Source organism: Macrotis lagotis, chromosome 2 (assembly GCF_037893015.1).
Source record: "Macrotis lagotis isolate mMagLag1 chromosome 2, bilby.v1.9.chrom.fasta, whole genome shotgun sequence".
In the NCBI taxonomy this organism is placed as follows: domain Eukaryota; kingdom Metazoa; phylum Chordata; class Mammalia; order Peramelemorphia; family Peramelidae; genus Macrotis; species Macrotis lagotis.
In genome coordinates this window covers 321,885,636-321,910,770 of record NC_133659.1, presented here as the reverse complement: position 1 = coordinate 321,910,770, position 25,135 = coordinate 321,885,636, and the positions used below count along the sequence as shown (strand labels likewise).

At 37.6% G+C, this 25,135-nt stretch overlaps 1 protein-coding gene across 1 annotated transcript in view; it reads right to left on the bottom strand.

The window, feature by feature from the left end:
- The window catches only part of STAB2 (stabilin 2), a 165,948-nt gene extending 144,035 nt beyond the window's left edge, over positions 1–21,913 (bottom strand). The window contains exons 1-8 of the mRNA XM_074226721.1: positions 21,506–21,913; positions 13,463–13,596; positions 12,425–12,540; positions 6,135–6,220; positions 4,041–4,110; positions 2,944–3,039; positions 2,243–2,368; positions 1,816–2,012 (exon numbers count right to left, since the gene is read on the bottom strand). Coding sequence (XP_074082822.1) covers positions 1,816–2,012; positions 2,243–2,368; positions 2,944–3,039; positions 4,041–4,110; positions 6,135–6,220; positions 12,425–12,540; positions 13,463–13,596; positions 21,506–21,589 — 909 coding nt within the window. The 5' untranslated portion in view covers positions 21,590–21,913. The remainder of the gene's footprint in view (positions 1–1,815; positions 2,013–2,242; positions 2,369–2,943; positions 3,040–4,040; positions 4,111–6,134; positions 6,221–12,424; positions 12,541–13,462; positions 13,597–21,505) is intronic.
- Positions 21,914–25,135: the final 3,222 nt, after the last annotated feature.

The window sequence follows — 25,135 nt, the reverse complement described above, 5'->3', positions numbered from 1 at the left end:
TTCAAGTTCCCCATCTGACACAGATTTGCTATGTGACCTTGGGTAAGTCACTTGACCTCAGTACTCTACTCAGCTTCTCCAGTACTCTAAATTGAAGAGAAGGTGCTGACCTGCATGGATATAGAGAAGTTTCTAAATCTGAAAAATCCCTATTCCAGTGAAATCTCAGATATATATTCCTACCTCAGTCCAAGGGTTCAAAGCAATCTCAGTAGCTTTCTAGTTCAAAATGTACTAGAAAAACAAACTTTGGTCCAAAATACCCCGCCCCCCCCATGAGTGGTCAAAATTTTTGTTTGAAGACCTCCAATGAAAATGGACTCCCTTCTTACTAAGGTAGCCTGTCCCAGTTTGAGAAGTTGTATTTGTTTTTTCTAAGTTAGACTCCTCACCACTGCTAATAGTTAGTTGGACACTGTCAAGAAGGAAGTGGCTAATCTTTCTTCCACAAGAAAATTCTTCAAATATTTGCAGACAGTTTCCCTGTGAAGAAGTATCAATAGGCTGTCTCCCACCCCCTTCTCCATCAAAATAGAAATCAGTTCATTTTTTTGCTCCATTAAAAACTCCTATTTTCAGCATTTAACATAATAATATAATATGATATGATATATGATATGATATAATATGATATAATACAATAAACATATAATATGCATAATATAATATACTAGCATGATAGTTTCTGACTGCTCAGCCTGGTCTTTACATCTGATTTGGAAGGGTAAAGGAACAATGGCTCAGGATTCAGAGAATTCGAGTTCCACTTTCATCAGTGATGCTTATTACCTTTGCTAGCTTGGACAAGTCATTGTACTTTCCTGGATCTCAGTGACTTCTTCTAAAAGGAAGTTGATAGGCTAGAGGTGTCTTCTGGCTCCCTAGCTCTGACTGTAAAATATGTTAGACTTCATTCTGTTTGCTGGCAAACTTTTGAGTCCAATCAGCTAAGCAGAGAGTGAAGCTAGGGGGATAATGACTTCTGGGGGACTGAACTACAAATGTTTTCCTCAGCAATCAAGTGACTGTGTGTGTGTGTGTGTCTGTGTGTGTGTGTCTGTGTCTGTTTGTGTGTCTGTGTGTGTGTCTGTGTCTGTGTGTGAAGGGTGAATTTGATACTAGAAACCTGCAAGGTTCAGGACAGCTCCATCTTGGGGCACCTCCCTAGGTTCCCTGCCTTACCTGTACATACAGGTAATGCTTTCTAGTATCAGCAAGGCAATTTGGTACAATAGATTGAGTGAGGAATTTGGAGAGAGGAGAACTGGGTTCTAATCCTAGCTCTGAAGCTCACCCAAGAAAATGTGCCCCACCAAATGCTCAGAAGAAAAACAGAAGGAAAATGAAAGAAATTTCTGGCAAGCAAGAAAACTTTGAAAATTACATGTTTAATTTATTATAAATTTACGGTACTAAAACAGAGAGATTTGTAATCTCTTGTACAAACCTCTTTTGCTTTTTTTTATGTGTGTGGAAATGTTCATTTTATGTTTATTAAGTTTAGAATAAAAAAAATCAAGATACATTCTTGTCTAATTTTTTTACCTCCAAGTGAAGCCTACCTTAGACATCTATTGTTTGATCTCTGGCTCTGTGGCCTCATATATAAAATTAGCTTTAAGTCTGTGAACCTATAAACAGCTGAGGCCAGCTCCTTCTCTAAAATGAGACAATTGGCCTTGCTTATAGCCAAGGTCCTTTCCAGCTCTGACCATCTGTGATTTTATAAATAGGAATTTCCCCTATTTTCTTAATTTTGTCATTTGGAACCAGTGGTGTCCAAAGAATCATTTCTTCTATGCATCATCTGCTCACCTGTCCAGGGCCATCATATCGACACACTGTGGACTGGGTGGGACAGCCTCCAAAGTGGTCTTGGCAAGGGTCTACAGGCACACACACTTGGCCATCCCCCTTGTAGCCATCTTGGCAGGTACATCGATGTCGATTTGGACCCAAATAAGTACAATGGGCATTTCTGTCACAGACCTTTTGTGAACATGGGTTGATAGCTTAAGAGACAAGGACATAACAAATGATGGATTAGTGAGATCTGGCAATGAGCCAAGGAGAATGAATGATGAAGAATAGGGAATGAACATCAGTAGATCCATAAGACAGATCTCTTGGTAAATGGTTTTTCCAGGAAGGCTCAGTAATACCACTGAAAAATACATTTCTGTCGTCTCACACAAACTGTTACACATCCAACAATTCAGCAGGACCCTTTTGTATCACTTACGAACACAGTGCCGGCCATCTCCTTTGTAATTGGGGCTGCATTTGCATTCCAATATGGATTCATCTATGCTGGAAGTAGCACATCTGGAATTTTCTGGGCATAACAAAGCCTCACACTCTGGGATTGCTAAAATAAATAAATAAGGGAAAAAAGGAAGAAGGAAGAAAGGAAGAGAAAGAAAAAAGAAAGGAAAGAAATAAAGGACAATAGTTAACATTTATATATCACTTACTTTCTGCCAGGCACTGTATAAATATTATCTCATTTGATCATCACAATAACCTTGTAAGGTAGGGTGCTATGAAGAAATTGAGGCAAACAGAGGTGAAGTGACTTGTCTAGGGTTATATAGTTAATAATCAAGTCTTCCTGATTCCAGACTCAGGAAATCCATTGTCCCTCATGCCCCCACTTCAGTCTCCCAATTCCTTCACTGGCTGTCTCTGGGCTGGATGACTTTGGAGGTTCTTTTCAGTTTTAGATTTTATGATCCTTTTCTACCCTGCAAGGAGGAGATCTGGGGAAGGAAGTCTTCTGTTTTAAAGACAAGTCCTCTTTGACTCCTTCCCAGGCTTCCTGATCTTTTGACAATGTGTAAGCTCCTTGAGGGCAGGGATCATGCTTGCAGGTAGCTTCCTGCCTCCAGCCCCAGATTGTATTGGATACCCTGGTGGATTTGAGTTGCCAAAAACCATACTTACGCTCATCACAATTGGGGCCTGAATAGGCAGAGTCGCACAAACATGCCCCATCCCCATCTGGTCCATTGTTGCACACGCCATGGACACAACTGCAAACTGAAGAGGGAACATACCACATGTCTGTGACCGTTCTCAACTCTCAAACATCTTTCTTCCCAACAGATAATCTTATGAGGCAAGTAGGGAGTTACTCTTATCATAGGGCTCTGTGGTTTGTGCTGGAAGGGCCTCAGAAGCCATTTCATTTTACAAATAGGGATACTGAGGCACCGATTCAATGGCTTGTCCAAGGTGACATAGATATTAAGTGGTAAGGTAGAGATCATAGGTCCAAGAGTTTCAGCTGGAAGGGACTTCAGAGAATTCTAGTCCAACCCCATCCTACAAAGGGGGAAACTGAGGCTCAGGTAGGTTGTGACATTTCCAAGGTCATACAAAATATCATTAATCTAGAATCAGAAGGTGGTATCTAGTCCAACCCTTTCCCAGATGAAGAAGTTAAGTGCTTTGTACCACATAACAGAGCTAGAATAATATTTTGAGACTATCCTTACCTGACTATTATCAGATTGGACATATGGCCTTTGGAAATGAACACATATCATTCACTGAAGTTCTCATTTACTCTTTTTCTTTAAAGAAAATACTATTGTGGCTGCTGTGGTTCACTTGTTTCAGTTCATATCTGACTCCTGGTAATCCCATTTGGGGTTTTCTTAGCAATGATACTAGAGTGGTTTGCCATTTCCTTCTCCATCTCATTTTATAGATGAGGACACTGAGGCAAACAGGGTCAAGAGACTTGTCCAGGATCTCACACAGCTAGTTTGTGCTTGAAATGGGATTTAAACTCAGGTCTTCCTCATTCTATGACTGGCATTCTATCCACTGTACAACCTAGCTGTTCCTCCTTTTGGAGTAGAGATATAGGGGCAGCCTGTATAGTGTATTGACTCATTCTTTTAAAGGATGTTCATTATCAAATAAATATCCCTTTATTATCAAATAAATAAATAATAACTAAGATTGAATATTTATGTAATGCCTTTAAGTTGGCAAAGTTCTCTGCAGACATTCTTTCACTTGATAGGACAAACCTGAAGTACAGTTGGGTCCAAATAAGTTCTCTTCAGCACAGGTTTCACAAGCTGTTCCACCAAATCCTTCCTATGGAACAGAACAGAACCCATATCACTGGTCTAATAAGTACCCACAATGCACTCTGAATGCTCTCTTACTATACTGTGTCTTCTCATTGATGAGATGGGATAAAGGTATGAAAAAACACAGCATTCCCTACCTCTGTCTATTGGCATCCATTGACCCCACTATCTTGCATTAACTCCATGCCATTTCTGGGTGCTGAAATCCTTTTCTTTATTCAAACCCTCTTCAGGCATCCCCTCCATCATGTAGTCTTCCCTAACATCTCCCATTCCAGTTGAAAGTTTCATTCTTCCCCCCTCATATTTTCTTTCATCTGGATTTCTTCTTTGCTCTATCACATTCTATCTTATATTAGAAAATATGGCAGACTGGACTGCAATTGAGAAAGACCTGGGTTCAAGACCCATCTCTGATGAACATGGGTTGTGTTACCTTGGCAGGTCACTCAATGTCTCTATGTTCTAGATAGTTGGCCCAGAATCTAAGAGGCATAGAAGGTGCCAACTTATATTGGTGGAGGGAATTTCTCACTGGGAAGTTTTCTATGTTAATGAAGTTACAGATCTAGGTTCCCTCCCCCCACCCCCACCCTCACATGTCATCTAGGACCATAGCTTTAGAGCTTGAAAGGCCCTCAGAAGTCATATGGCCCAAAGTCCTCATTTTATTGATGAGGATACTGAAATCCAGAGTACTAATGAGTCTTGACCATAGAAACATAGCTGGTAAATGGCAGTGGAGATCCACTCATTCTAAAGTCACCTCTTTTCTCATTGAACAATACTATCATATTCTTCTCATTTTTTTGCTCTGCTTTGAACCTGGAAGGGACCTCAGAGGTCACACACCCTCATTTTGTAGATGAAAATTCTGAGATCCAAAGAGGTCAAGTGACTTTCTTCTATAACTAGTAAGTCTGAAACTGGATTCCTAGATCATCAATTTAAAGTTGGAAAGACCAATTCCTCATTTTACTCTTATTTTATTGATGCAGAATTAGGATTCACAGAGATAAAGTGATTTACTGTAGGGTCATATAACTTGTAAATTACTAAAGTGAGATTTGAATCCAGATCTTCCTGACTTCTAATCTCCTGTCTATTTAATCCTGAACAGCTTTCTAAACAATTAAATGGAAATCAGGACCTGCATTGTATCTACCTTGGTCTCCCCTGATACCTGGCACATAATAGGTGCTTGATCCATTTAAAGGCCTGCTATGTGTCAGGACTATATTAAGTGCTGGGAATATGATATTTTGAAGCTCAAATAAGAGAAGTCACAAGATTGTTGATTTTATCATAAATTTAGAGCTGGAAGGGCTCACCTAGCGCACTTCCATCACTTTACAGTATAGGAACCTGAGACCAAGAGAAGAAGGTGATTTTATGGGTCATTGAATCATAAGTTGAAAGATCCAGAGTTAGAAGGAGCCTCAGACCCCATTTAGTACAATCTCATCATTTTACAGAATAGGAAACTGGGGTCCAGAGAAGAGAGGCTATTTCATGGGTCTTTGATTCATACGATCAAAGATCCAGAGCCAGGAAGGGACCCCAGAGTCCATCTAGTAGGACTTCCTCATAAGTGACTTGCCTAAGGTCATAGAGATGGTGGCCCAGACAAGATTTGAACCCAGTTCAGACTCCAAATCCAGATCTCTTATAAATAGCATTATTATGTTATAATTAGGATGATAAAGGGATGGGGAGTGTGACTTGCACCAAACTGAAGGACTACCAATGACTGGTTGGGTCAAAGAGTCCTTGAAGTATAAAGAAATGGGGAACCACTAGTAGATAAGATTCATGAATCTAAGATTTAGAGATTTAGAGAACTCATTCTATTTTTTAAAAATTTTGTTTACTTAAGGTAATGGGGTTAAGAGACTTGCCCCAAATCATACAGCTAGACAATTATTAAGTGTCTGAGATCAAATTTGAACTCAGGTCCTCCTGACTCCAAGGCCAGTGCTCTATCCACTGTACCACCTAGCTGCCTTGAGAACTCATTCTTGAACTTACCAAACAAATGCAGGCTCCATTTCCTTCGATGCCATCAGAACAATGTCCCCTGCCACTGCAAGGGGACTTCTCTCCTCCAGGACATTCTAAAGGAAACAATCAAAAAGTCAGAGCTGAAAACACCACCAAGAAACAGTAACAATGATAAATAAGGCCATGCTCACAGAAACAACTGATGGATGCTAGGATGAAGGAAATATCTTAGAGCTGTCCCCAAATATGGTATCCCAATGGGCAAATACTGTCATTCATTTTTTTTTTTTAACAAAACACAACATTGACATCTCTGGAATATGGAGGAAGAGTAGGAGGGAAAATGCTCCCATGGGCTAGGTCCTGGATCTGGCCTCAAAGGACTCAAATCCTTTTGAAATTTAAGATGTCATTAGGTAAATCATTGTAACCCTGAGTTAGCTTTAACTATCTTTGACCAACTCATAAGTCATCCTTATTAAACTGTGAGCCTCTGTAGGACAGGGCTTGTCTTTTATTTTTCTTTGTATACTTAAAACTTAATACATTGCCTGGCAGTATTTAGCCAAAAAAATACAACAGAAACAAATGTACTATGTCTGACTCTTCATAACCCTATTTGGGGTTTTCTTGGCAAAAAAAAGGTTTGCCATCCCCTTTTCCAGTTCCTTTTGCAGATAAAGAAACTGAAACTGAGGCAGACAGGGTGAAGTGACTTGCTCAGGGTCATGCTAGGAAGTATTTGAGGCTGGATTTGAGCTCATGAAGATGAGTCTTTCTGATTCCAAGCCCATTGCACCTAACCCCCCTAGGGTTGTTGAGAAGATAAAATGAGATAATTCATGTAAAGAATTTTACAAATCTTAAAGTGATATATAAATGCTTAAAAACTATCGGGGTTTATGCTTAGTCATATAGATAACAGAAGCTGTTATTTAAGATCAAATGAGAACTAAGCAGAATGCTTTTTAACAAAGTGCCATATAGATGTTAGATGATAATAATTATAAGTGATTAATTGTAATTTAATTCAAGAAAAGCATATTAAAGGAAAGATGATAGATTCAAAGAAGACAGCTAGAAATCATATTAGAGTTCCTCTCATCTAAGCCCTTTCCCACATCATTCCATATACAAATCTGCTTTTTAATATTTTTAATATGCATATTGAATTCCAGGTTTGTGAGCTGAATGAGGTCTAATGTTTTTTTGAAAACTCATTTCTAGACTACTTCAATTTGTGTTTTTTTCAAAGCTGAAGAAAAAGAGCAGAAGGCACATTTTACATGCTAGTCAAAACAATTTCCTATGTTCATTTCCTCATGCCCCCATTTAACAAAATGTACAGAACTGCAATCAGAGTTCTCATTTGCAATAGTTATCATCTGACAGAGTTTTCTTTTAATCCAGGACAAATTTCTGGGGGCATTGTATACTAAAAATAGCTGATAAAGCTATTTTGGGTCACAGTGGTTTCATTTTCCCTGAATCATCACCAGGACCCCAAGTGGCCTCCTCTTTGGCTATTTTTCTCAATGAAGAGGTCAAGTTATTATCAGCTGGTCGGCAAAGCGTCGTATTGTTCTGGAGCTTTAGGGAGGGAGATAATGAACTTCCTTTTGGCAAGAGGCGAGGGCCATTCTAGATTTTCAAAAATAAGGACAATATCAATTATTGTCAACAGCTGGGTGTGAAACCTTGCTGCTTGGATTTTGAGATAATATAAATGGTTCCTGGGTTTTCCCATTTACATCCCTGGTTGGAATTGTGTATCCTGATGGGAAATAAGCAAGCACAGTGACCTTGGCAACATCAGGGACATTTAGGCAATGGCTCTCCAATAGGTGTGTTATCAGTCCTCCTGGTTGAATTACCAAAATTAGGTCTGAGATTTTGGGACATCAGGGTCATTCCTAAGTTCCATTATTTTACAGATAAGGAAACTGAGACCCAGAGAGGTTAAGTGATTTGCCCGAGGTCATACAAACTATATGAGTGCATGCCAGAAAAAAAGAATCCTTCACAACATACTTCACAAACTGTTATTCACCTATTGCTCAAAGAACTTGGAAGAAAGGTAAGTAAATACTTCAGGTTTTAGTTACAGAGGACCTGTGTTCAAATTTTGCCTTTACCACTTAACTACTTGAGGATAGCACTGGGCAAGCAAGGCATTTAAGCTTTCTTAGCCTTTTTTTTTTTTGTGTGTTATGGCATCCTTTGGCACTGTGCTGAAATCTGTAGATCCTTTTTTGGGATTTTTTTTAAAGAAAAAAGAGCTTGTTAGGATTTTAAAGGAAATGTATTGAAATAGTTATCAAAATACTAAAAAAAATTTCCAGGCTCAGGTTAATAACTTCTTTTCTGTACCTCAGTTTTTTTTTTTATCTGTAAAATAATTAGATAACCTTTAAAGTCCATTTTAGCTCTGGAATTATAATTTTATAGGAAGTCAATACTTCTCTCTTTGAATCTCTATTTCTTCCTTTGTAAAATAAGGGGTTACATTAAGGTTCCTGCCTATTCTTGGAATGCACACTCTCTCCCTAACTTTGCCTAGGAGAATCTCTAGCTTTCTTCAAAACTGAGTAAAGTGCTACCGTTTATGAAACTTTTTTCCATCTACCCAGCTGTTAGTGGTCTCTCCTTAATTATACTGTATCTAATTTGAATATATTTTGTATTTATGTACAGGTATTATATTCCCTAGCTTATAGAGTTTAGAATTCAAATCTTTGCTTCCTGTATAATCTTAGGCAAGTAGCTTAAGGCTTTTGAGCCCTCCCCTAATTAATGCAGTTTCCAAACTTAATTAAATTCTGTAATGTACCTTAAAATCATGCCTAGTTAATTCTGGGTCATTCAAATGTGATATGATTCCTGAGGGGAAAGAATTTTGGTTTTGAATTCCTGAATGAGGATGAACCCTAGTGGAACCAAAATGGATCAGTTATTTAAACCTTGGTAAGTTTTAATAAGGGCAAAATCATTAGAACCCCAATGGTGGTAGCTCTGTGGGTGAAAGACTGTGCCTGGTTTCTAAAGAGGTTTTGGGTGATGATGTGGTTGATTTGCTTAGAAAAACGAATTTTGCTTTGATTAGTTTATAGTTGCAGAGTCTGGAAATATGCTTCCTCCAAATACAAGCTCAAGGATTACTTTCCCCTTCCTTCCCCTCTTCCAGAGTCCTTATCTCTTCAGGAAATGTGAAATGATAGCCAGAATCTCACTTTGTCATCAGCATGAAATTTGAGGAGAGATAGTTTTCCTCCACACGTCACAGGAAGGAAACCTTTCTAACAAATGCAGCATGTTCACAACAGAAGATAAAGGACGAGATCTGGAGTCTCCCTTCCCCCCAGTTGAGTAACAGGAGACATAAGAAGCACCTACACACTATTTGTTCTTCTGATCTCTAGATTTATTAGGTTATTGCAATAACATTCTAATGGGAAGTTTCCATCCTTTCCCTTTTGCTAGCTCACACTTTACTTTGTAGCTTTTAATATACATTTAAATTTAAATATTAAATATACATTTAATATACATTGAGTGGAATGGAGGAAGAGTAGGAGGGAAAATGCCCCCATGGGCTAGGTCCTGGATCTGGCCTCAGAGGACTCAAATCCTTTTGAAATTTAAGATGTCATTAGGTAAATCACATGCTATTTTGTCCCCCCAAATATAAGCTCTCTGAGGGTAGCAATTGATTCTTTTCTGTCTCTGTGTCTCCAGAGCCCAGCACATTGTTTTGGACATAGCATAGACACTCCATTTATTTATTTATTTATTCATCTATTTACTTATTTATTCATTCATTCATTTATTTATTTGTTTATTTATGTATTCATCCATTCACTCATTTATCTATCTATTCATTCATTCATTCATTTATTCATCCATTTATTTATTTATTTGTTTGCTTGTTTATTTATTTATTTATTTGCAAGGCAATGGGGGTTAAGTGGTTTGCCCAAGGTCATACAGCTAGGTAATTATTAAATGTCTGAGGTCCGATTTGAACTCAGGTACTCCTGACTCCAGGGCTGGTGCTCTATCCACTGCACCACCTAGCCACCCCCATATAGTATAGACACTTAATCAATGCATTTTTATTGACAAATTGCTTCTCTAGTTCAGAGGCTCTTAAAACTTTTATTTTCATTTTTTTTTGTCTTCGAGTCCTTTGGCAAGTTTGGTGAAATCTATGTACTCAGAATCATATTTTTAAATGCATAAAATAAAATATATAAAATTATGGTTTGTAGACAATAAAATTTTAATGATGCAGCAAGTTTAATAGCTACAACAATTTTGAAATAGTTTCTCCTAGGTTAAGATCAGATACAGAAACTGAGTTCAGTATCTGATGGATTAGGGCAGGGGTGTGTCTGGACACACCTTTCAATTTAATTTGCCTTGTTAACATTTTCTCTATCACTTTCTTTAGTCTAGACAATAAAAATATTAAATTAAGTTCTAGTTTTTAACATTTGTTGATTTCTGAGGAACAAATGCTCACACCGAAACTTTAACAAATGAGCTGACTCCAGCACAACCTTGGGGTTGGGTTAGGTACCTGATGGTTAGATGTGGAGATGTGATTGATGACCATAAATAATATTTTGAATTATTTGTAATATATAACGTAACATGAAAATAGCTGTTATTTCGAAGGTGATAAAATCACAGACACTGCTAGTTCTACTGTGGTTTGTTGCCTACATTTTATAATGGAAAGAAATGCTAAGTTTTTGTTAGGGTTAAGCGAAAATAAAGATGTAATTTCTTTCTCATCTAAATTCCCAGTCAATCTGAGATACAGTCACAGATCTGGACCCCAGATTTAAAAACCTTGTTTCAAGTCACCTTCCATATAGCTCCTAAAATGGTATTTCTAAAATGTAGCTCTGGCCATGTCACTCTCCTGTCCAAACATCTTTAGAACTTACTGTACTAAAAACCCCCATAAACATCTTAGCCTGTCTTTAAAGCTTTCGATAATCTGGCTTCCATATTTGCTTCATCTTGTTTCATTTTATTCTTTTTCACATACTCCCCACTCCAGCTAAAGAGCCCAAACCCGGCTCTCTGTATAGAGCACTCCATTTCCTGTCTCCAGAATGTTTTAGAGGTAAAATCCTCTGAAATCCATATCTGGAATCCTTTCCCTTCTTTGGAAATGATTTTGTATGTACTTTGGGCTGATAATTTGAGCACAGATTGTACTACTCTCTTGGAGATAAAGTTCCTTAAAGTCAGAGATTTTTTTTTTTTTAATAGGAGGCAGTTAGATGCTGCAGTGGATAGAGCTGAGACCTGGAATTCGAGAGCTCTAGGTCCGATTCCAGTCTCAGACAATTTTACTGCATGACTTTGGATGAGTTACTTAAGCTGCCTCTGCTTCCTCATCTGAGAAATGGAGATAATAATAGCACATAACTCTAAAGGTTGTTGAGGTTGTCAAATTAGATAATATTTATGCAATGTTTTTCAAACCTTAAAGTAACATACAAATGCAAATGATTATTACTATTTATATTTATCTCTCTGGTACACACTCCTAGGCTGCTCTTAAAGCAAGAGTATTGAATGGAATTGAACAACAAGGGAGATTTCACAGAACTTATTGCTTTGATCTCACATGGGGAACTTATGCTTGGCAAGAAACATAGAATAACACAAAGTTTGAACTTCTGATTTCATGTCATCTTTCTTTTGTAGTTTTTATTTTCTAAAAGAATAGATCAAAGAAAGAGCTAGGAGTTACATGTTCACAGAACCATAGATCAAGAGCTGAAAGTTGACTACCTTTCATGCACGAGGAAGCTAAGACTCAAAGACATTAAGTCACTTGTCTAAAGTTATATGGGAAGTAAAGGTCAGAGCAAGGATTTGAACTCAGATCCCTGGACTCCATAGTCAACATATTTTCTTAAATTTCATATTACATGTGAACCATTAATATTTTCAAGGCAGTTATCAGTATTATCTTTTTTGAGCCACACAATCCTGGCATGATTAATACTATTTTATAGGTTAGGAAACAGGCTCAGAAAAGTTAAGGGACTTCCCTGACATTAGAGAAAATGAATGTGAAGGAGAGATATGAATGCAGAATTGTCCCTACTTCAGTTTCAGCATTCACAAAACCAAATATTTTCCATAAATTTAAATGTCTTGGAGGTTTTTTGCATGCAGATAAACTGAGCTAAAGAAATTCAGCCATTAGTTTTCTCATTGTTAAACTTTTTTGTTTATGAAACTGAAGGAGAGCTGAGAAGACATTTTCTGTGTTCATAAATAGGGGCACTTACCCATACAGTCTGAACCCCAGAATCCTGGGCAGCACAGGGGTTGTAGATATTCCTTTTTGCATATATGATAGCATCCAGGAAGAGACAAGGGATAATCCCTGACCTTGAAGGAGTATCTTGGAACAAGGTTAGGCATACATTAGAAAAATTTAAGAAGTTTTAAAAAATGCTACTAAAACGAAATCCTATACAAATCAGTATTGATAAAGGAACACAAATCATTGGACCAGATGGATGATTTATTAGATCAACAAAAATGCATTTATTAAGCTACCTACTGTGAGTCAGACAGTGTGTGAGGAATAAAAAGATACAAAACAAAACACTGATGTCTCATGTTTGTATTCTCTTTTTATCACCTGTCTATTATTCTGTTTGTAGAATGAAAACAAATCAAGAACTTTAAAATTTTCTAAATGAAAGAGTGGTACTAAAGGCAACTGAGTCAATTTTTAAAGGTTCAACTTTTTTTTAGAAGGATTAGACCAGTGTCATTAATTATTAATAATTATTAATATAGGAAACTCCTAGTTGAAGAAACTTCATCTAGCAAAGCAAGTTCATAACTTCTCTCACAGCCAGTATGTGTAAGATGAGATTTGAACCTGTCTTTCTGCCTTCATGGACAGCGTGGCATGTACTTTATCTCTTTGTCTGTCTGTCTGTCTGTCTCTCTCTCCCTCCCTCCTTCCCTCTCAAGGCAATGGGGTTAAGTGGCTTTCCCAAGGCCACACTGCTAGGTAATTATTAAATGTCTGAGGCCAGATTTGAACTCAGGTACTCCTGACTCCAAGGCCAGTGTTCTACCCACTGTGCCACCTAGCCTCCCCTCTCATTATTTCTTTTATTGAGAGTTGAATCAAAAGCAGTGACTTAAAGATTCATATGAATAGATTTAAGGCATACAGAGATTTTTTTGATGTTGTACTGGAAGAATAAGGGAAATTTTCAGGATACTACTTTGTGACAAATCAGTTCCAGTTTAAAGATAGCCTCCCTCAGACAATTTCTGCAGTCGGACCTGTCCATGGTACTTACCTGCAGTCTCGCACTCCTGAGGACCCATTAGTCACTTTAATGTAACCTTCTGGACAATTGATGTGAAGGTTGAGGCTGCAAGATCGGCATTCAGTCCTGGTGGTAATCTGAGTCTTCTTGTCACATCTATTTGTCTGGAGAAAGTTGTGAAATCATCTCAATTCTGGAATTTTGTTTTGTTTTGTTTTTTGCAAGGCAGTGAGGTTAAGTGACTTGCCCAAGATCATATAGCTAGGTAATTATTAAGCATCTGAGGCCGCATTTGAACTCAGGTCCTACTGACTCCAGGGCCGGTGCTTTATCAACTGTGCCACCTAGCTGCCCATATTCTGGAAGTCTTTTGTGAACATCCCATCAGTTAGCATGTTGAAATAAATAGCTATTTATCTGGGGGCTGGATACAAGCTATAATGTTATTGGGACTAACTCCACCTGCAAAATAGCTGTTTGAAATGGGAGAAGTATTTAAGCTTGGTTTGATGCAGTTCAGTTCAATTCAACACCAAAGGAATTTTTCAAAGCACCTATGTGTAAAACTTTGAATGAAAAAATAGTTACTTCTGTTTTTGTTGTTCAGATATGTAATTGCATTGGTGTTTAGGACAGCTTTTCATATAGTTTATACCTCCCTGAGGCTGCAGGGAGGGAAGGGCCTTACAACACAACCACTATATGCCAGAGGTGAGACGTACACCAACATCTTCCTATTTTCTACTTCATGACATGTTGTGTATACATAATAACCCCTCCCCAATAAAAAGAAACCCCCCTTCATTTCCTCAGGCAGCTTACATTCGGCCCAGGGATACAATGTCGGATCCTAAATGCACAGGTTTAGATCTAGAAGAGGACTTGGATGTGATTAAGCTAAAACTTTTTTTGGTTACAGATGAAGTATAAAGAAGTAAAATGACTTATTTAGTCACTCTAAGAATAAGTGGTAATTCAAATTTTAATGCAGTTGCACCAGCTCTAAATTCAGTAGTTTGTTTTCCCTCACTCTACCAAGCATAAGAGAATCTAAGATCAAATTGAAGAGGGAAGAAGCACTAACCATGAGAAAAGCACTCTTGGAATCAGAGGTGGACAGGGTCTGGAGGGACAATCCTTGCAAAATTTCAGATACAGAATAGAAAGCAGAAATTTTGATCGAAAGGTAGAGAAACCCCAAGAGGCAGTTAAGTGGCAGTGGGTCTGAAATTAGGAAGACCTGAATATGAATCCTCCTTAGGTATTTACTAGTGGTGTGAACCTTGGCAAGTCACTTAATTTCTCTCAACCTCAATCCCCATTATAAAATGGGGATAATAATGGTGCCTACCTCCCAGTGTTGTGACTATAGAGTGATATATTTGTCAAATGATTTCAAAGTACTATGCAAATGCTAATTATTATTATTACTAGCTGAAGGAAATAAGGTTGAAAAGGTAGAGTGAAGCCAGATTGGGAATAACATTGAATGTCAAGCTAAAAATTTCTATTTTCTTTCAGATGTGATAGGGAACCCCTGAAAATTTTTTTCTTTTGGTTTTTGCAAGGCAATGGGGTTAAGTGGCTTGCCCAAGGTCACACAGCTAAGTATTAAGAGTCTGAGGTCACATTTGAACTCAGATCCTCCTGACTCCAAGACTGGTGATCTATCCATTGTGCAACCTAGCTGTCCCAGCCCTGAATATTTTTGAGCAGAGTCAGATCTGGGCTTCAGAAAGATTATTTTGGCAGCTGTATGGAAGATGGATAGGGTCTTCCAAGGAAATTGGTTACAGAACGTGCTATGCTCAAAAATCACAGAACCCAGAGTTGGAAGGGGCCATCAAATTCAAACTATAATTAAAGATCCCCTAAGAAATCTCAATCATTGTTTGTCCAAAAGGTTTACCCAACATTTGTTCCTTTACATTTACTGAACATTTGCTGTGGTTTAATTGCAGAGACTATAATAGAGAAATATAATTGTTTCTCTCCCCTCAAAGGCTTGAAATCTCATTGGAGAGAGATGAAATTATTGAATAGCAACACAATACCAGAGACTATGATAGAGAAATATAATTGTTTCTGTCCCCCCCCAAAGACTTGAAATCTCATTGGAGAGATGGTGAAATTATTGAATAGCAACACAATACATTGGAGAGACAACGAAATTATTGAATAGCAACACAATACATTGTATGATAAAGTATACTACAGAAAAATTCAAATTGTTTCTCCATGTCCCAGTTTCTTTCCCTCATTTTTTTCTATAAGATTTAAAAATATTATTTTCAATGAACACTCATTTATTTTTTCTCCCTCCCACAATTCTCCTCCAAATGAAAAAGGAAATAAGAAAAGCCCAAATCCTTATAACAAATAAAGATAGCCAAATGAAACAAATTCTTTTGTTGACCATTTAAATAATGTCCGAGGCTCAATTATTTTTTTCAGAAGGTGGATAACACAGTGCATCAGGGTTCTTTGGCATCAAAGTCAGTCATTGCATTCATCAGAATTCTTAAGTCTTTAATAAGTTGTTGTTTTTGTATAAATCTCCTCCTAATTCATACTTTACCCTGTATCAATTCTGACAAGCTTTCCAAGTTTTTCTAAAATCATCTATTTTTCAGTTCTGTTCCTGGTGATGATTTATAAAGCACCTACTATATTCTAGGCTCTGTGACTTCAAAGCCAAAAGTGAAATAATTCTTGCCTTGGAGGAGTTTATGTTCCAGTGGTAGGTAGCATGTACACATGTAAGTAGATACAGAAAATATACAAAATATATTGGAACCAGGAAAGGCTAGTACCTAAAATGGATTGTTCTCTTTGGTTCTCCCCTTTCACAATCTTTCCTACTTTGGTGTTTACTTATATTCTCTTTTTCCCTTGTCTAGATATTCAAATTGTATCTGTCTTTCAAGAACAGCTTTTACTTTAGGAGTTCCCTGCTACTGTAGCTCCCAAAAAAGGTCCCATAGTCTTTTCCCTTCATTCAAATTCCCTTGCTCTGAATCAGTACAGCCAAGATGAAAAATTTAGTAGTTAGTTAGAATCTAAGAGTTTTGAGCTAAGGGGGACTTTAAAATAGTGACTCTTTGAGGGCAGGAACCATTTGATTTTTGACACTGATTAGAAGGATACCAAGTTATAATAGTCACTTAAGACATGCTTACTGAAGTGAAATTGAGAGGATGTTAGATTAGAAGTGAGGAAGATCTATATTGGAATCCCATTCCAAATAGTTGCCAGATTCTGAGAAAGCCAATTCCTATCTCTGCACTTTGAGTTTCTCATCTGTTAAATGGGAGGTTGGACTTGAAGCCTTCTGAAGTCTCTTCTATGAGTCTGTGATCCCACCTGTGTGATTTTGGGCAAATCACTTACCCTCTCTGACCCTCAGCAACCTGTATGTAAAATGAGGGGATTGGACTCAGAGATCTCTAAAGTCTCTTCTAGCCCTGACTCCAGGATCATATGAATTATTGAATCAGATTGTCTAGCTCTCCCATTTTACATGTCTCTGATGGCCTAGTCTCCTCTTTTCTTGTTTTCTCCCTAAAGGTATCCAGAAAATTCTGGGCACATAAGAGATACTTAATAGTGTTTTATTTATATTATCAGAATTATATAGAGCTAGATGGAATAAGATCAAATATTTCAAGCTGGAAAGTATCTCAGAGTTCATGGAATCTAAAACCCTCATTTGAAAGGTGGGACAATTGAGAATGGGGAGGTTTATGTGACTTTCCAGGGTCACATAGTTAAGAAGTATCTGAAACAGTATTTGAACCCAGATCTTTCCAGCTTCAGGCCCAAGGCTTCATCTCATCTTCTATGTCCTTCAATTCTAGTCAACAGGTTCACTAATTGCCAGTTACTCTGATAAGTTCTGTGGATACAGTGACAAAGATGAAGTAATTCAGAGATTCAGATCTGGTCTATTCTTATAATTCTATTAATTTAGAGAGGTTAAGCAATTTCCCTGAGGTTGAGCAGGTAGTAAGTAGCAGGGGTAAGATTTGAACCTAGGTCTTCTGATCCCAATTCCAGCACACATTTCACTTTATTATGAGATCACTGGAAGATCCTTTCTAGTTCTGTATTTATATGAAGTTTTCTAAATGAATGGCACAAGTCAGAGAAGTCCATTTCTTAAGTGGTCCAAATATGAAACAGAAATACCACAGAATACTTCAACCGATGGAGGTAGACATGGTGAGGTGGCACCCCACACTGGTATTGCATTTAAATAACCTTGGTTTGAATCTTGGCTCTGCAACCTTGCGGGCTTCTGTGGCCTTGGGTTTCTTCTTTACAGATCTCAGTTTCCTCATCTTTAAAATGAGGGGATAGGACTAGCTAATGCAACTCTTTTCAGCTTTGATCTCTCTTAGCTCTAAAAACTATGTGATCCCTAAGATTTTCCCTAGTTCTAGATCCTTTGATATCTAGGGAATAAAACCAATAGCTCTCAAAATCATTGGAATCAAGACTCTGTGAATCTGTTGGGATCTTGAAGTCAGATTCTAATTTTTCTAAACACACTTTTCCACTATTGATCTTTAAGCTATTATATTAAATGACAACTGACACCATTCACCCTTCCCTTTCTCTCCCATTCTTATTAGGTAATTTCCCTGACACGTTAGGATTTTCATTCATAGGTTCTTAAATTCCGAGGCTTGGAAGGGAAGCATAAATATGAATTCTTTCCAACCATGGGCTCCCAACTAGGTTCAGACCCTCTGCATCTCTTGCTAGGACAACTGCCAGAGCTTCCTAATTTGTCTCTCTCCTTTGCTAGTCTCTCCCCCTCTCCAAACTCTTCTCTACAAAGCTGCCAAATGTGATATTTCTAAAGCACAATCTTGATTTATTATACATTACTCTCTTATTTCAGCCACAACAATCTACTTTTTATTTCCTCAGGCAAAACATCCTATTCTCCTTGTGTCTTTGCACAGAACTGACTTAATTTTGGAATGCAAACTCCCTAACTTTGCCTATTAGAGTCTCTTTTCAAAGCTCAGTCAAATGCTAAGCTATATGAAGCCTTTCCTCATCTACTCAGTTGTTAGTGGTCTCTCTCTAGCTATAGAGTATCCACTTTGAATATATTTTGTATTTATGTCCATTTTTATTTTCCCTAGGCTCCTTGAGGGCAAGGACTGATCAATTTTTTTAGTAAGGCAACAGGATTAAGTGACTTGCCTAAGGTCACACAGCTAAGTAGGCAAAATGTGTCTGAGGCTGGATCTGAACTCAGGTCCTTCTGATTCCAGGGCTGGTGCTCTATCTACTGCAATACCCAGCTGCCCTTGTACTCTTTCCTCATTGATTGATATGCAGTATTTCCAAATTTGGTCACTTTTATACACTGGAATAACAAACTAAGCTTTGAATGTCACAAAAGCCACTGGGATCTGGATTAAACTATGTACCTTAAGCTCTGGCATAATAATATCAATGACAACAATATGATAATATATTGACATCATTCAAAGATGATAACAATGATGGCGGTGTTAATGACAATGATAATTCCCTCACTATAAACCTAGATGTCAAAATATGCTTGAGAATTCGATAAATCAACTATACCAGGATGTAAACATTATTTGAAATGGTATTATTACACGTGAAATCAATCCATAAGTATTTTTTTTTAGGTTTTTGCAAGGCAAACGGGGTTAAGTGGCTTGCCCAAGGCCACACAGCTAGGTAATTATTAAGTGTCTGAGACCGGATTTGAACCCAGGTACTCCTGACTCCAAGGCTGGTGCTTTATCCGCTATGCCACCTAGCCGCCCAATCCATAAGTATTTAAGAGTAATTTTTAACAGATATTTTAATAGCTATCATCATGCTGCACACCTATAATCTCCAACCTATGAGGAACAAAAGAGAGAGACCTGGTCAAGGGGATCAAAATTATGAGGGGAAAAAAGCGAGGTAAATATCATCCTCATTATCCTTTCTGCTATGAGTGCTGCTTCAAGATGCTGTCAGGGGGCTGCAAACAAATGAGCTTCATCGGAAAGAGTCAATTACCAAAAAAAAGTAAGAAAGAAACATTAGTTTTTAAAAACTGTGCAACAGTACACAGAATATTTTATATAAAAGATTAATAGCAGCACAAAATTCTTAGGCTCTTTTCTATCTGAACTCCACAAAAAGATGAGAAGAAAGTAATAAATTCTAATGATGATGATTATAACATAAGTAATAGAAGGATTATCTTTTAGGAGCCTGGGTTTATTGGCCAAAGTAGATTATGATAGAAATAGTATAAATGCCATTATAGGCTATTAAAATTGAGCACCATACTATAACATGTGCATTATAAATGTGAATAACCTAACTCTGATTTATGAAATGATTAAATCATAATTTCAGAGGATTGATGATGAAGTGTAGGGTCCACTTTTTGACAGTCACAGAGTGGAATGAGACACAGTTCTAGTTATGACTAAAGTGGGAATTTAGTTTTGCCTTACTATACATATTTGTAACAAGGGTGTTTTCTTCCCCCATCAGTGGGATGAAAAAAAAAAAGCTTGATCATTGAAATCAAATTATTTTAAAGAAGTTAAGACCTCTAAAATATCAGGAAGACAGTGCCTGGTTTCAGTTCTTGAAATATTTTATAAATGAATAGAAGACCTGACTGACAGAGATATTATAGGCTCAAAAATACAAATTGAGACCTACATATTTTTTGTGAATATGGGAATGTATTTTACTTGATTATACATGTTGGTTACAGGAATTTTGTTATTTTATCTTTTTTTAATGGATACAAGATGATAAGGAGGGGTGGGAAGGAAAGTGAATCTTTACTAAAATTTTAATTAAAATTAATTAAAAACTTAATATTAAAATTAAAAAACAATTAAAATGAATTTAAAATAAAAATATCTAATATAAAATGCAATAAACCAAGACATGATGAACATGAACAATTCTTGCATTACAAATACAGACTTCAAAATATCTTTGAGAACATAACAACTATACTAGAAGGGGACCATTAATGTATCTTGAATAGTCACACACAATTAAATATTAAGGAAAACTGTTAAAGCAATGTTTTAGTGGATGTTGGCATACAAAACACTTATAATTTCCAATCCATAAGAAGTAAAAAGTTTTGAAAATACAGACCTCCACTCTGAATTTAAATTTCTTTCATCAAACTTAAATGGTAGCATGTATTTAGGAGCCTATTGCAAAGCAGACAGTGTAAATAAATGACAAAAAAAATGACCAATGGTATTGTGTCACAGAGTAGAAAGGGCTGATTCTATTGTCAGGAAGACCTGGGTTCAAATCATGTCTCTGATGCAAGCAGTTAAAGTTAAGGTCTAAAGTTGGAAGGAACCTCAATGGATAATCAACCCACCTTGGAAAGAATAATTCTAACTAATGATTTTATGTATGCTTAATGGATAACCAACCCACCTTGGAAAGAATAATTCTAACTAATGATTTTATGTATGCTTAAAGAAGAGATTCTGAACAGTCTGTGAAGATTCCATAGATATTTTGATAGCTGAATTTTATCATCATTGATTTCCATTGTAATACTATGCATTTTAGACATTTCAAAATATTATTTGAAGAACTGGTCTATAGGTTTCACCAAAAGCATTGCACATTTACACCTCCTAATTTAAAGGTCTGGAAAACCCTTAGAGATGTTATATTACTTTATCCTCAAAACAACCCCGTGAGAAAGGTGTTATTATCTTCAGTTTACAAATGAAGACACCAAGACTTGGAGAGTTAAAGTGACTTTTCCAAGGTGATACAGTCAGCAACAGAAGCCGAGTGTCAGGTCCCCGACGTCTTTCCATTATATTGTATCTTAGTTGTATGACTAGAAGCAAATCACTTACCTTCTCAGTGTCTCAGCCAGTCACTGAACTCTTGCCAATATGCCTTAGTGGAGGGATTTTCTTGCATTGTGTGAGTTCCCCATACTGATGAAATAACAAGCTTGGGGTGGGAGTCAGGGTAGGGTTGGAGAAGAACTATTACCCATCAAAGACAAAAGGTTTGTCTTACCTGTTGTTCTAGGGTTTCAGTCACTGAAGAGAGTATCTGTATGATGAAACCAAGGAGGAGGGAAGACTTCAGGCTTTTTCTCATGATGAGGAAAATCTTTGCTCCTTGCACCCTCCTACCAGAATTCTCTAATTTTGTTAAAGACCAAATTGGGAAGGGGGAGAGATCAGCTGCACTTCATTAACTTTCCCTTAGCCCAATCTAACCATTTCTCTGTCTAGTCCTTGCTTTTAAGTCCCTTAAAGTCAGTTGCCTTCTCTTCCTGTGGCGAACCTCAGAACTGAAACAACAGACATGGGAAACCTTCCCTAGACAGGAAAAATGCCAAAATACAGGATTTTAGGGAAAACGACCATCCAAGTGGTGGATCCACATTACCCCTGCTGAATGACAGGATATCCTGAGAGGCAGGGCCACAGCAAGGCATGTCTATGCCCTCCATAACTTTTAAGAACTGTCCCAACCTCCTAGGCCCCTGCCTGACTGGCCCCATGATCCCTTGCCCTGGTCTGATTCACAAAGCCAACCCCATAACTCATCTCTCTCTCTCTCTCTCTCTCTCTCTCTCTCTCTCTCTCTCTCTCTCTCTCTCTCTCTCTCTCTCAGGCCTGGGCCCCAAGCCAGCTCATACAAATAGAATAAAATTGACTGGTCTTTGAGTTTGTCAGCATTTATGTGAATAACCAAAAGGAAGACCTTGTCCTTGGCACTAGATGGGAAAGAAAGAACTATCAGGGTCTGTGAGTTTTGTTGAGAGAAGATTAAAATGGTCAATTGATTATAGGGTCTTGAGCTGGAAAGTATTATCATTTTGTCAGAGACCAAGAGCCAGGAAGGACTTTGGAGGTCTTTTAGTCCAAAACCTTCATTTTACAAATGAGGAAACTGAGTCCCAAGGAGGGTGACAATCACACAGGTATTATAGGTAAATTAAGAGGCAATCAAAACTCAGGTCCTCTGAACCCAAATCCAGTTTGCTTTTTACTATAGCACAAAGAGATGTTCTCAGTTTCTGCCTGCTTCTAAATTCATATGCTATCTACATGAATGATAAGACAGCAAGAACTCTACAAAGTTTTCCTTCATCTTCTCCTCTCAAATGATCAGCAATGCAAACAGAAACATCCCTGGAATGCTCCTAACATGGGACAGCCATGAATGAATGAAGGAAGGAAGGAAAAAAATAGTAAATGCTTACTATGTGTAGAGCACTTTAACTTTGAAGTTAGAAGACTTGGATTCAAATCCTGGTTGTATCGGTTGCTGCCTTTGTGCTCTTGGTTCTCTTTTTTTGTAGATTTTACGAAAATGAAGCAACAGACAAGCAGATTCTTTCATAAATTCATGATCTCTAGGGTTCTTTATGTTTCTAGATCCTATGGATTCTAGGGATTGAAAACCGCAACACTCAAAAATGATCTGAATTATCAACTCTGTGGAAGCTCAGAGTTAGAGAGATGGAATGATTTCCTCAAGGTCATATAGGCAGGATCATGAAATATTAGATGTTATCTAGTCCAGTTGTCTTATTTTACAGATGAGGAAACGGAGGCTCAGTGTTTTCCCCTGGTCAAAAAGGTAGAAGTTGAACCCAGGTCCTCTGACTTCATAGCCAATATCCTCCCCCCCCCCATACCATTGTGTAATTGTGTAATATATGTGATATATATATATATATATATATATATATATATGTAATTTTGTAGAAGAAACTAACATTCAGTGACTTGCCCAAGAAAGGGAATTCCTAGAAGGCAGTTTGGAATAGACAGGAAGAGTTTTTTGGAGGAGATGGGACTCAAGCTGAAAGCATAGCCTATGGTTTTGAATGAGCATTGGAGAGGGCCTAGTGAATGACTTTAGTTTAAAACCCAGCTTTGATGTTTCCTAGATGCCAGTCATCATATCTCATGTTTTTGGTGTCTAGGGTGACTATCAAGAAATTCACCCTCATATCAATCTTTTAAAGACAAATTAGTTTGCATCAGAGTGGGGAGTCTCTGAGACTCCAGGCTCCATAGGAGGGGCAACTACTGTCACCTGGTGGCTTCCTAAATTAACTAATATTTTTGGATAACTGGTGAGCACTAAGCTCAATTGCTTCTTTGCTGCCAAAGGACTGTGCTTTCAGAATCCTCCTCTGTGTGATGGAGATAATGATACTTTACCTAACTCAAAGGATGCTGTGGATGAAATGCTTTGTGAATCTTATTGTACCAGGCAAATTCAATTTAATGTAAGCCAACTCAGTTCAATTAGATCCAACAATTGTTGATTATTTAATCAATGCTCTGGGGCCTGAGGAATACCAAGGTAAAAGTAAAATAGTCCTGGCCTTGAGAGAACTTTCACTTTTTTAACTCTCCCTCCATACTCAGGTACATAGATCAGCAAGCACCAACTCTATATAAAGTTTATTCAAAGTAATTTCAAGAGGGAGTGAGTTCTTATAAGTAGGCCTAGAATGACTTCATGTAGCGAACCTGAGCTGTGCCTTGGAGTAAACTAAGGATTTTGCTGCAGCAAAGATGAGTAGGGAGTGCCTTCCAGATGGGAAAGGGAGGTGTTTGCTCTCAGTTTTATAGTCATGGGAGATGGAATGTTGTATACAGGAAATAGTCAGTGGGCCAGTTTGACTGTGATGCGGTATCCATGTAGGGAAGTAACAGGAAATAAGAATGGTAGGTAGGGCTCAGACTGTAAAAGTCTTTCTACCCCAAGCTGAAGATTTTTGGATTTTTACCTTAGGACCAAAATGAACTCATTAAGGAATGTTGAGGAGGGAATGACATGATTGGATAGATCTATGGGTCAATAGATCTGTGTTCTCCTTCATCTCTGTCCTCTCAACTTCCTTGCAGATAAGTCACACAAGAGAGTAGGGAATAAATTTTATTATAACACCAGGCTAAAAATTCAGTTAGATTAAATTCAATGTTAATTTAATAGATATCTACTAATTCTGAAGCAGGACAGGTAGGTGGTACAGTGGAAGGGGTCTGGAATCAGGAAGGCTAATTTTTCTGAATTCAAATCTGGCCTCAGACACTGCTAGCTGCGTAACCCTGGCCAAGTCACTTAGTGCTGTTTGTCTCAGTTTCTTCGTCTATAAAATGAGCTGAAGGAAATGCCATACCTTTCTATGATCTCTTTGCCAAGAAAATCCCAAATAGGGTCACGAAGAGTTGAACGTGACTAAAAAATAACTGAATGTAACACACTTCTGAGACAAAGTGGTATTGTGGTTAGACTTTGGGCCTTGGAATAAGGAAGTCCTCCTTGATACATACTGTCTGTGTAACTCTGAGCAAATTTTTATTTCTTTTGGCTTTAGTTTCCTTGACTATAAAATGAAGGCATTGGACTTCTGATCCCTGAGGTACCTTCCCCATCTCTGAATTTATGATGCTAAATTCTTTTTTGAATGAATGAATGGTTCTCAGATCCTGAAGAATTAATATATCCAGGTCTTGAAATTCATTTAGTCCACACGTTCCTCTTCCTTGTTCTCTCAAGGATGGGTAAGCCTTCTTTTAATACTTCCCTTGCTCAGCATCAAAGAGTGATGATAGGGAGAGCTTGTAGACTTGAGAAAGCTTTAGATATGTGACCTACTGTTTTCATTCCTGA